General features: G+C 42.2%; 1 protein-coding gene across 1 annotated transcript in view; it reads left to right on the forward strand.

Moving 5' to 3' along the window:
- Positions 1-13,066, forward strand: part of LOC142391538 (aryl hydrocarbon receptor-like) — a 44,971-nt gene that overhangs the window by 16,313 nt on the left and 15,592 nt on the right. The window contains exons 5-8 of the mRNA XM_075477373.1: positions 1,302-1,425; positions 1,780-1,916; positions 10,491-10,687; positions 10,774-10,883. Coding sequence (XP_075333488.1) covers positions 1,302-1,425; positions 1,780-1,916; positions 10,491-10,687; positions 10,774-10,883 — 568 coding nt within the window. The remainder of the gene's footprint in view (positions 1-1,301; positions 1,426-1,779; positions 1,917-10,490; positions 10,688-10,773; positions 10,884-13,066) is intronic.

The raw sequence follows: 13,066 nt of genomic DNA on the forward strand, positions 1-13,066 counted from the left end.
TGTTATTTTACAGCGCAACTACTGTTATTTATTTAACAGTATATTACTGTTTTTTGGATTAGAGTACATGACGGTAGGATAACTGTGTTTTAGTTATTTTACAGCGCATCTACCGTCATTTATTTTAACAGTATATTACCGTATTTTGGATTACAGTATATGACCGTAGAATTATGGTACACTGAAACGAATTGCTGTATATTTACGGTGGATTTACAACAGTATCCGACTGTATTTGACAATAATTGTAAAAATACTGTTGAACATTCATCCCTCACGTGTAAATTAACAGTTAAATCAGTCATTTAACAATACCAGTAGATAACTGTAATTTAACAGCATGAAACAGTATTAGTAATGAATTGCTGTCCAAATCCAAAATACGTTATTATACTGTTAAATAAATGTCGGTAAATGCGCTGTAAAATTAGTAAAACACAGTTATCCTACCGTCATGTACTGTAATCCAAAAAAACAGTGTTATACTGTTTGATAAATAACAGCAGATGAACTGTAAAATAATTTTACAGGGAAATTCTTTACAGTTTAGGTGTTGCAGTTATTTTACAGTGCAACTACTGTTATTTATTTAACAGTATAATAACGTATTTTGGATTTGGACAGCAATTCATCAATATTCAACATACAGTTATCTACTGGTATTGTTAAATGACTGATTTAACTGTTAAATTACATGAGAGGGATGAATATTCAACAGTGTTTTACAGTTATTGTCAAATACAGTCGGATACGAATCCACCGTAAATATACAGCAACTCGTTATAGTGTAGCTGACGGCTGCAGACTGAAAGCGTTGTCCTGTGGGGATTTTAAAAGCCTGCTGATGGTTTACAATCTGTGATCTGTTCAGAGAATATAAAGCCAGCAGAGCTCTTAGATCCAAGGACTCAGGTCAGCTGGTCCAGTCCAGAGTCCAGACTAAACATGGAGAAGCAGCATTTAGCTGTTATGCTGCAAACAAGTGGAACAAACTGCCAGTGGAGATTAAACTTTCACCAAATGGAGACATTTTTAAATCCAGGTTAAAAACATTTCTGTTCTCATGTGTCTATGCATGAAATCTGCACGATATCTTTGAACTTATCTGGACTGTTGCTGGTTTTTAAATTCATTTCAATGATTTTATTTGTTTCTCTTTATATTCTTTTATGTATTTTTAATGCTTCTTCCACTCCCTGCTGCAATGCTTTTATTTTATGTGAAGCACTTTGAACTGTTTGTACATGAAATGTGCTATACAAATAAATTTGATTTGATTTGATTTGGTGTTCCCCCGTCAGACCGACGTGATGCACCAGAGTGTGTTTGAGCTGATCCACACCGAAGACCAGCAGGAGTTCAGGAGGAACCTGCACTGGGCCCTCGACCCCCCGGCCTGCCCGGGACCCCCCACAGATGCAGCAGGTCTGTTCCCTGAAGACGCTCACTCAGAACTAAAGCCAAACATCTCAGCAGACGCTTGAGCTTAAGAGCCTCAGACATTGTTTTTCCTCCTGAATGTGAGGTCAGGGCGAGGCGAGAGGAGGTAAAGCCTCCTGAGAGGCGGTCTGAATGTGAAAGTGCACACACACTCACACTTTAACTAACACAGAGCACGGGCCCGAGGTCACAGATGCTCTTACTGTAGCGTTCACACACCTGTCGTTCTGAATCAGGTGAGGCTCACACGCACAGCAACACCTCCAGGTCAGCTCGTCCTCCAGGCCTTCGCACACATCGCAGCAGAAATATTAACAAAATTTGCTCCCACGTGTTCAGGTGGCGAGGCGGTGCCGACCCCTTCCTGCCTGGTGAGCTACACCCCCGACCAGCTGCCGCCTGAAAACTCGTCCTTCCTGGAGAGAGGCTTCGTCTGCCGCTTCCGCTGCCTGTTGGACAATTCCTCCGGCTTCCTGGTAAGGCTGAGGCTGTGTTCCAAACCGCATACTTCTCCTACTAATCATACTAACTTTTTGAGTTAGTATGCGAGTTTGAGTAAGCGAGAAGTTCCCGGATGCATACTAGATTCTCCGAAATGTTGGGTATGCACCATGAGGTTACTACTCATACTCAAACTACCCAAGATGCAACGTAACGTGACGTCGCCGATCGTCATTTCCTGTCAAAACGGCAGTTTCAAGCTAGCTACAACGAGGGCAGGTTCACTTCCTGTTTTCAAAACAAAAGCACCAATTGTATCGTAATGGCTTTCCCTATGATAAAAGGTAACGGGTATTTTATTTTGTGAAAATAACCGGAAGTGCGTTGCTCACTGCGGCTAGCTTTAGTAGCGCCGAATTCGTGGGAACAAAATTGTAAATAGCCGGAATTTTGTCAGGTTTTCAACACGTTGGGGATCTAAACGACTACTTTCTCACCTGAAAATGTTTCAAATGTTGCTAAAGTTTACAGAGTTTAGAGCTTAAGCGAAATCAGCTTCAGGCCGGCTGATTTCGGCTCGGGCAGGAGCAAAATGCATTGTGGGTAAACGCTCTGCTTACTGTCTGATCGATGAGTATGCAGTATGCAAGTATGTAGTATGCAGTATGGAAGTATGTAGTATGCAGTATGGAAGTATATAGTATGTAGTATGCAGAATGGAAGTATGTAGTATGCAGAATGGAAGTATGTAGTATGCAGAATGGAAGTATGCAGTATGGAAGTATGTAGTATGCAGTATGTAGTATGCAGTATGGAAGTATGTAGTATGCAGAATGGAAGTATGTAGTATGCAGAATGGAAGTACGCAGTATGGAAGTATGCAGTATGGAAGTATGTAGTTTGTAGTATGCAGTATGGAAGTATGTAGTATGCAGAATGGAAGTATGTAGTATGCAGTATGGAAGTATGCAGAATGGAAGTATGTAGTATGCAGTATGGAAGTATGCAGAATGGAAGTATGTAGTATGCAGTATGGAAGAATGTAGTATGCAGAATGGAAGTATGTAGTATGCAGAATGGAAGTATGCAGTATGGAAGTATGCAGTATGGAAGTATGTAGTTTGTAGTATGCAGTATGGAAGTATGTAGTATGCAGAATGGAAGTATGTAGTATGTAGTATGCAGTATGGAAGTATGCAGAATGGAAGTATGTAGTATGCAGTATGGAAGAATGTAGTATGCAGTATGCAGTATGGAAGTATGCAGTATGTAGTATGCAGAATGGAAGTATGTAGTATGCAGAATGGAAGTATGCAGTATGGAAGTATGCAGTTTGTAGTATGCAGTATGGAAGTATGTAGTATGCAGAATGGAAGTATGTAGTATGCAGAATGGAAGTATGCAGTATGGAAGTATGTAGTATGCAGTATGGAAGTATGCAGTATGTAGTATGCAGAATGGAAGTATGTAGTATGCAGAATGGAAGTATGCAGTATGGAAGTATGCAGTTTGTAGTATGCAGTATGGAAGTATGTAGTATGCAGAATGGAAGTATGTAGTATGCAGAATGGAAGTATGCAGTATGGAAGTATGTAGTATGCAGTATGGAAGTATGCAGTATGTAGTATGCAGTATGGAAGTATGTAGTATGCAGTATGCAGAATGGAAGTATGTAGTATGCAGTATGGAAGTATGCAGTATGCAGTATGGAAGTATGTAGTATGGAAGTATGCAGAATGGAAGTATGTAGTATGCAGTATGGAAGTATGTAGTATGCAGCATGGAAGTATGCAGTATGGAAGTATGTAGTATGCAGAATGGAAGTATGCAGTATGGAAGTATGTAGTATGCAGTATGCAGAATGGAAGTATGTAGTATGCAGTATGGAAGTATGCAGAATGGAAGTATGTAGTATGCAGTATGGAAGTATGTAGTATGCAGTATGCAGAATGGAAGTATGTAGTATGCAGTATGTAGTATGCAGAATGGAAGTATGCAGACTGGAAGTATGTAGTATGCAGTATGCAGTATGGAAGTATGCAGACTGGAAGTATGTAGTATGCAGAATGGAAGTATGCAGTATGGAAGTATGTAGTATGCAGTATGGAAGTATGCAGTATGTAGTATGCAGTATGGAAGTATGTAGTATGCAGTATGGAAGTATGTAGTATGCAGTATGCAGAATGGAAGTATGTAGTATGCAGTATGGAAGTATGCAGTATGCAGTATGGAAGTATGTAGTATGGAAGTATGCAGAATGGAAGTATGTAGTATGCAGTATGGAAGTATGTAGTATGCAGCATGGAAGTATGCAGTATGGAAGTATGTAGTATGCAGTATGCAGAATGGAAGTATGTAGTATGCAGTATGGAAGTATGTAGTATGCAGTATGCAGAATGGAAGTATGTAGTATGCAGTATGTAGTATGCAGAATGGAAGTATGCAGACTGGAAGTATGTAGTATGCAGTATGCAGTATGGAAGTATGCAGACTGGAAGTATGTAGTATGCAGACTGGAAGTATGTAGTATGCAGTATGGAAGTATGCAGACTGGAAGTATGTAGTATGCAGTATGCAGTATGGAAGTATGCAGAATGGAAGTATGTAGTATGCAGTATGTAGTATGCAGAATGGAAGTATGTAGTATGCAGAATGGAAGTATGCAGACTGGAAGTATGTAGTATGCAGAATGGAAGTATACAGTATGGAAGTATGCAGTATGGAAGTATGTAGTTTGTAGTATGCAGTATGGAAGTATGTAGTATGCAGAATGGAAGTATGTATTATGTAGTATGCAGTATGGAAGTATGCAGAATGGAAGTATGTAGTATGCAGTATGGAAGAATGTAGTATGCAGTATGGAAGTATGCAGTATGTAGTATGCAGAATGGAAGTATGTAGTATGCAGAATGGAAGTATGCAGTATGGAAGTATGCAGTTTGTAGTATGCAGTATGGAAGTATGTAGTATGCAGAATGGAAGTATGTAGTATGCAGAATGGAAGTATGCAGTATGGAAGTATGTAGTATGCAGTATGGAAGTATGCAGTATGTAGTATGCAGAATGGAAGTATGTAGTATGCAGTATGGAAGTATGTAGTATGCAGTATGCAGAATGGAAGTATGTAGTATGCAGTATGTAGTATGCAGAATGGAAGTATGCAGACTGGAAGTATGTAGTATGCAGAATGGAAGTATGCAGACTGGAAGTATGTAGTATGCAGTATGCAGTATGGAAGTATGCAGACTGGAAGTATGTAGTATGCAGAATGGAAGTATGCAGACTGGAAGTATGTAGTATGCAGTATGCAGTATGGAAGTATGCAGACTGGAAGTATGTAGTATGCAGTATGCAGTATGGAAGAATGCAGAATGGAAGTATGTAGTATGCAGTATGTAGTATGCAGAATGGAAGTATGCAGACTGGAAGTATGTAGTATGCAGAATGGAAGTATGCAGACTGGAAGTATGTAGTATGTAGTATGCAGTATGCAGTATGGAAGTATGTAGTATGCAGTATGGAAGTATGTAGTATGCAGTATGCAGAATGGAAGTATGTAGTATGCAGTATGGAAGTATGCAGTATGCATTATGGAAGTATGTAGTATGGAAGTATGCAGAATGGAAGTATGTAGTATGCAGTATGGAAGTATGTAGTATGCAGCATGGAAGTATGCAGTATGGAAGTATGTAGTATGCAGAATGGAAGTATGCAGTATGGAAGTATGTAGTATGCAGTATGCAGAATGGAAGTATGTAGTATGCAGTATGGAAGTATGTAGTATGCAGTATGCAGAATGGAAGTATGTAGTATGCAGTATGTAGTATGCAGAATGGAAGTATGCAGACTGGAAGTATGTAGTATGCAGTATGCAGACTGGAAGTATGTAGTATGCAGAATGGAAGTATGCAGACTGGAAGTATGTAGTATGCAGTATGCAGTATGGAAGTATGCAGACTGGAAGTATGTAGTATGCAGTATGCAGTATGGAAGTATGCAGAATGGAAGTATGTAGTATGCAGTATGTAGTATGCAGAATGGAAGTATGTAGTATGCAGAATGGAAGTATGCAGACTGGAAGTATGTAGTATGCAGAATGGAAGTATGCAGTATGGAAGTATGCAGTATGAAAGTATGTAGTTTGTAGTATGCAGTATGGAAGTATGTAGTATGCAGAATGGAAGTATGTATTATGTAGTATGCAGTATGGAAGTATGCAGAATGGAAGTATGTAGTATGCAGTATGGAAGAATGTAGTATGCAGTATGCAGTATGGAAGTATGCAGTATGTAGTATGCAGAATGGAAGTATGTAGTATGCAGAATGGAAGTATGCAGTATGGAAGTATGCAGTTTGTAGTATGCAGTATGGAAGTATGTAGTATGCAGAATGGAAGTATGTAGTATGCAGAATGGAAGTATGCAGTATGGAAGTATGTAGTATGCAGTATGGAAGTATGCAGTATGTAGTATGCAGTATGGAAGTATGTAGTATGCAGTATGGAAGTATGCAGTATGCAGTATGCAGAATGGAAGTATGTAGTATGCAGTATGGAAGTATGCAGTATGGAAGTATGTAGTATGGAAGTATGCAGAATGGAAGTATGTAGTATGCAGTATGGAAGTATGTAGTATGCAGCATGGAAGTATGCAGTATGGAAGTATGTAGTATGCAGAATGGAAGTATGCAGTATGGAAGTATGTAGTATGCAGTATGCAGAATGGAAGTATGTAGTATGCAGTATGGAAGTATGCAGAATGGAAGTATGTAGTATGCAGTATGGAAGTATGTAGTATGCAGTATGCAGAATGGAAGTATGTAGTATGCAGTATGTAGTATGCAGAATGGAAGTATGCAGACTGGAAGTATGTAGTATGCAGAATGGAAGTATGCAGACTGGAAGTATGTAGTATGCAGTATGCAGTATGGAAGTATGCAGACTGGAAGTATGTAGTATGCAGAATGGAAGTATGCAGACTGGAAGTATGTAGTATGCAGTATGCAGTATGGAAGTATGCAGACTGGAAGTATGTAGTATGCAGTATGCAGTATGGAAGTATGCAGAATGGAAGTATGTAGTATGCAGTATGTAGTATGCAGAATGGAAGTATGCAGACTGGAAGTATGTAGTATGCAGAATGGAAGTATGCAGACTGGAAGTATGTAGTATGTAGTATGCAGTATGCAGTATGGAAGTATGCAGAATGGAAGTATGTAGTATGTAGTATGCAGTATGGAAGTTTGCAGTATGCAGTATGTAGTATGCAGTATGGAAGTATGTAGTAGGCAGTATGGATGTATGTAGTATGCAGAATGGAAGTATGTAGTATGTAGTATGCAGTATGGAAGTATGCAGAATGGAAGTATGTAGTATGCAGTATGGATATATGGAAGAATGTAGTATGCAGTATGCAGTATGGAAGTATGCAGTATGTAGTATGCAGAATGGAAGTATGTAGTATGCAGAATGGAAGTATGCAGTATGGAAGTATGCAGTTTGTAGTATGCAGTATGGAAGTATGTAGTATGCAGAATGGAAGTATGTAGTATGCAGAATGGAAGTATGTAGTATGCAGTATGGAAGTATGCAGTATGTAGTACGCAGTATGGAAGTATGCAGTATGGAAGTATGTAGTATGCAGTATGCAGAATGGAAGTATGTAGTATGCAGTATGCAGTATGCAGTATGGAAGTATGTAGTATGGAAGTATGCAGAATGGAAGTATGTAGTATGCAGTATGGAAGTATGTAGTATGCAGCATGGAAGTATGCAGTATGGAAGTATGTAGTATGCAGCATGGAAGTATGTAGTATGCAGTATGCAGAATGGAAGTATGTAGTATGTAGTATGCAGAATGGAAGTATGTAGTATGCAGTATGGAAGTATGTAGTATGCAGTATGCAGAATGGAAGTATGTAGTATGCAGTATGTAGTATGCAGAATGGAAGTATGCAGACTGGAAGTATGTAGTATGCAGAATGGAAGTATGCAGACTGGAAGTATGTAGTATGCAGTATGCAGAATGGAAGTATGTAGTATGGAAGTATGCAGTATGCAGTATGGAAGTATGTAGTATGGAAGTATGCAGAATGGAAGTATGTAGTATGCAGTATGGAAGTATGTAGTATGCAGAATGGAAGTATGTAGTATGCAGTATGCAGAATGGAAGTATGTAGTATGCAGTATGGAAGTATGCAGAATGGAAGTATGTAGTATGCAGTATGGAAGTATGTCGTATGCAGTATGCAGAATGGAAGTATGTAGTATACAGAATGGAAGTATGCAGACTGGAAGTATGTAGTATGCAGAATGGAAGTATGCAGACTGGAAGTATGTAGTATGCAGTATGCAGAATGGAAGTATGTAGTATGCAGTATGGAAGTATGCAGTATGCAGTATGGAAGTATGTAGTATGGAAGTATGCAGAATGGAAGTATGTAGTATGCAGTATGGAAGTATGTAGTATGCAGAATGGAAGTATGCAGTATGGAAGTATGTAGTATGCAGTATGCAGAATGGAAGTATGTAGTATGTAGTATGCAGTATGGAAGTATGCAGAATGGAAGTATGTAGTATGCAGTATGGAAGTATGTAGTATGCAGTATGCAGAATGGAAGTATGTAGTATGCAGTATGTAGTATGCAGAATGGAAGTTTGCAGACTGGAAGTATGTAGTATGCAGAATGGAAGTATGCAGACTGGAAGTATGTAGTATGCAGTATGCAGTATGGAAGTATGCAGACTGGAAGTATGTAGTATGCAGTATGCAGTATGGAAGTATGCAGACTGGAAGTATGTAGTATGCAGTATGGAAGTATGTAGTATGCAGTATGGAAGTATGCAGACTGGAAGTATGTAGTATGCAGTATGGAAGTATGTAGTATGCAGTATGGAAGTATGCAGTATGTAGTATGTGGTTTCGAACACAGCCTGAGACATGTGAGACCTCCGGCCTTTCCCGCTGGAGGCTGGAGTCCACAGATAAATGTGGATCTTCGTGTTTTTAACGCCACTTTCTCTGTTGAATGAGCGTCCTGTTCGTGCTGCTGGCACTGTGGCGTGCCACCTCAGGCCCTCAGCCATCAGAGGCCACCGTTCACTCCCATAATCCGCCTTAAGAGAACCTTGGGGTCGTGGGGAAAAGAGCCTTAATCCTCCCACCGCCCCCAGGAGACCGGAGCCCAGAAACCTGCTGAGTCAGGGCCGCTGCCGCTGATGGGGAACTACAGAAGATCCAGTTTAAATGCTCGTTTCTGACGGTTTCAGCTTTGGAAATGTGAAGATTCGGCTCACAGTTTTGTGTCTCTGTAAATCAAACGAATGGAGACCGAGCCGGTGGATATTTTCCAACAGCAGAGACTTTAAACTATGCAGATGTAGCATCAGCAGGTGTGTGGCTCCGCCCATGGGCTCAGAGCTGAGAGGCTGGGCGGGTTTCAGGGTTCCTTCCCGTCTCCATCCTCCCTCCCAGGGCGTTTGCGTGAGCAGTAAGCCAGGTTTCTGCCTCTGTCCGCGGGTCGCTGTGGCTTTGTTGTGCGTAATCCCTCCTGCTATTCAGGGCTGGATTCCTGACACCACGGCCGTGGGCTCTTAAACCCACCGAGGTCAGTTAGCCACAGCTAGCAGTGGAGGGGGGGGGGGTCTTCACATGAGATGCCACAGTGTGAGACCAGGGAAGGTGTTTCAGCTTCACACGCAGGCTTTCTGACTTTATTCAGCATGAGACACTGCCACCTGGTTCTGGCTCTGGCTCTGGTTCGTTATCCTCGGTCAGTTCAGTGTGCAGCAAAGGGGGGGGGGGGGGGAGGGCACAAAAAGGCAGAGCCACTGTTGCCACGGTAACAACACGTAGAAGAATTCACCCTCTTTTCCTGATGAATTGTTGTGGACTTTGGTTTGGTTTTGTCCTGCTTCTCGTGGCTTTTTATTACTTTCAGTTCTCGTCGGGTCTCCTGATTTGTGATTTTGTTTCTTACGTCACTCGTCCGACCGCTGGGATAGGCTCCGCCCCCCTCCCCGCGACCCGCCCGACGGATCCAGCGGGTGTAGAAAATGGACGTCAGTAGTCCGGTTTTCCTGTCAGTCGTGTGTCCACTCGCTCTGGTTTTTCTGGTTTAATCTCCTTCAGCTTCTGGTTATTTCTTCGGTTTTTGTTTGTTTTCCGTGAGACGTTTAAGAAGTTTAAGTGCAGTTCCACCTCCAGCTTCTGCTGTTCTTCCTGTGGATCCTCTCACCAAATGCCATAAACCCAGGATGATGGGCGTGGGTCGACAGCAAAGAGTCGCATTAGTCTGGTGGAACGTTACAGCACATGAGAATTTGATGAGCGAAGCGGCGTGCGGTCAGGTGACCGGGGGGCGTGTAACCGGGGGGGCTGTTAGTCAGACATGGCTGCAGCCGGCGTGTTTACAGTATATTCTGCTCTCTACATTACCCAGCAGGATAAATAGGACTGATGCTGCTCGACGGGCTGAGAAGCAGCTGCACTTACTCAGACGAAATGATAAAGAATACATGACTGTTTTCCTTCTTTGCTGCTTTCTCAATAAAAGATGTTGATACCTCCGCTTTGATGACAGAGTGATGTGATTAACTGAATTCCTCTCAGCCGCTGAACATCCAGGGCAGGCTGAAGTTCCTGCACGGTCAGAGCCGCCAGCGCTGCGACAGCAGCCCGCCGCAGCTCGCCCTGTTCGCCATCGCCACGCCCCTCCAGCCTCCGGCCATCCTGGAAATCCGGACCAAGAACATGATCTTCAGGACCAAGCACAAGCTGGACTTCACGCCCATGGCGTGTGACGCTAAGTGCGTAGCGGCGGCGCTCACAGTTTTGCTCTCTGTGTGTGTTGGGCTTGTTTCTAACTGAGTGGTTTTTTTTCCTGCATGTTCAGGGGTAAAATAGTTCTGGGCTACACCGAGGCAGAGCTGAGGGTGCGAGGCTCGGGGTACCAGTTCATCCACGCCGCCGACATGCTGTACTGCGCCGAAAATCACGTCCGAAGTAAGCAGCCGCCGCCACTGTTGCCCAGCGACCCACACGGCTCAGTTCATACCTCATGAAGCACGCCTCGGTCTGAAGGCTTACCGGTGCAAATGACTGGGGTGGAAATGCGAGGGAAGGGGGCGTTACTGTCGTCGTTGTGCTGATTCTCTGCTGGATTGATGCACTTTTAAGGTGTAAATCTGTAAATCTGTCCCGTTCAGACCCGACCTGAAGGCCTTTTCTCAGCCGTCTGTGTCCCACGTCTCACGTTTGGCTCAACGCCGCGTCCATAGCACAAACACAGCGGGCTTTCAGGCTGAGGTGGTCTCAAGTGTCCTACTTAGCTCGTGTACCGGATGACCCGGTTATTTGTTGCCATGGCGCCCGGAACGCCTGCCACGCCGCCACCAGATACGCTCACACACACACACACAAATACATACATTATCCGTATGAAGTCAAGCACAAAATGTATGCATGTGCGTTTGGAAACATTTAACGCACGGATACAAGCGTGCAGAGCGTGATCTGATGAGCCCGTCACAACCTGGAATGTTAATGATAAGCAGCGAGAAAGTTTCCTCTTTAATGAGTTCTGTGGAGTCAAATCTGCATCCCGAGGAAAGAAAAACAAAAGAAGAACTGATGATAATAACAGTGATAATGATCCCCGTTCAGATAATGCTGAGCGGACGGAAACTAAAGGTCCTGATCCAGCCCTCATTGCTTCAGATTTTCCTCCCAAGCAGCCAGACTTTCTTCTAATCTTCTAAAGTGAACTTGATCAATAGTTTTCAGTCCACTCCTGGTTCAGTTTCCACAGTTTTGATCCGGTTTTACTGGAAATACATAAAGAAATGAGGGCTGGATCAAGACTTCTGGACTTCTTCTGTGTTTGTTAAGATTTGAAGTTCCACTAAATGAAGTGTTTGCACTTAAAAATGAACCTTCTGTTATTCCTTTAGATTAGTTTTTCTTCAGTTCAATGTGTAACAGAGCAATGAGAACACTTTCTCCCGGAGCACGAAGCTGATTGCTTTTGTGTAAGCTTAAAGGAAGCTTCTCAGACTCATAGTGGAGCTGTGAGCTGTAATCAGCTGTTATTAGCTATTATGAGCTATTATGAGCTGTCATTAACTGTTATGAGCTCTTTTTAGCTGTTATGAGCTTTTATTAGTGCGTTATTAGCATGTTATTAGCATGTTATGAGCTGTTATCAGCTGTTATTAGCATTTTATTAGCATGTTATGAGCTATTATCAGCTGTTATTAGCATTTTATGAGCTGTTATCAGCTATTATGAGCTATTATCAGCTGTTATTAGCATGTTATGAGCTGTTATTAGCATTTTATTAGCATGTTATGAGCTATTATCAGCTGTTATTAGCATGTTATCAGCTATTATGAGCTATTCACAGCTGTTATTAGCATGTTATGAGCTGTTCTGAGCTGTTATCAGCTGTTATTAGCATGTTCTGAGCTGTTATCAGCTGTTATTAGCATGTTATGAGCTGTTCTGAGCTGTTATCAGCTGTTATTAGCATGTTCTGAGCTGTTATCAGCTGTTATTAGCATGTTATCAGCTATTATGAGCTATTCACAGCTGTTATTAGCATGTTATGAGCCGTTCTGAGCTGTTATCAGCTGTTATTAGCATGTTCTGAGCTGTTATCAGCTGTTATTAGCATGTTCTGAGCTGTTATCAGCTGTTATTAGCATGTTATCAGCTATTATGAGCTATTCACAGCTGTTATTAGCATGTTATGAGCTGTTCTGAGCTGTTATCAGCTGTTATTAGCATGTTCTGAGCTGTTATCAGCTGTTATTAGCATGTTATGAGCTGTTCTGAGCTGTTATCAGCTGTCAGCAGGTGCTCCAGGTGTGATCATCACCACAGAGTTGGGATAAAACAGCAGAGTTGGGGGCTGCGGTCGTGGTTCTGCTTTCACAGCGAGCCGAACAGCTGCAGCTGGATTCTGTGATGATTAATGAGCGTTAATCATGTCTCCGCGTTGGAGCATCTGCACAGTGTTCCCCCTTAACTGGCCCTTAAAGGAAGAATAACATACACACCCTCACAGTGCAGCCGGCCCTCTGTGCCTCTGAGTGATCGGGCTTAACTAACCCAAACAGAGGAGGCTTCACACAGCAGATGTGTGAGGACCAAAGTGTGGGACAAAGCAGGCTGCAGGTAGATTTTGA

Source organism: Odontesthes bonariensis, chromosome 11, assembly GCF_027942865.1.
Source record: "Odontesthes bonariensis isolate fOdoBon6 chromosome 11, fOdoBon6.hap1, whole genome shotgun sequence".
Classification (NCBI taxonomy): domain Eukaryota; kingdom Metazoa; phylum Chordata; class Actinopteri; order Atheriniformes; family Atherinopsidae; genus Odontesthes; species Odontesthes bonariensis.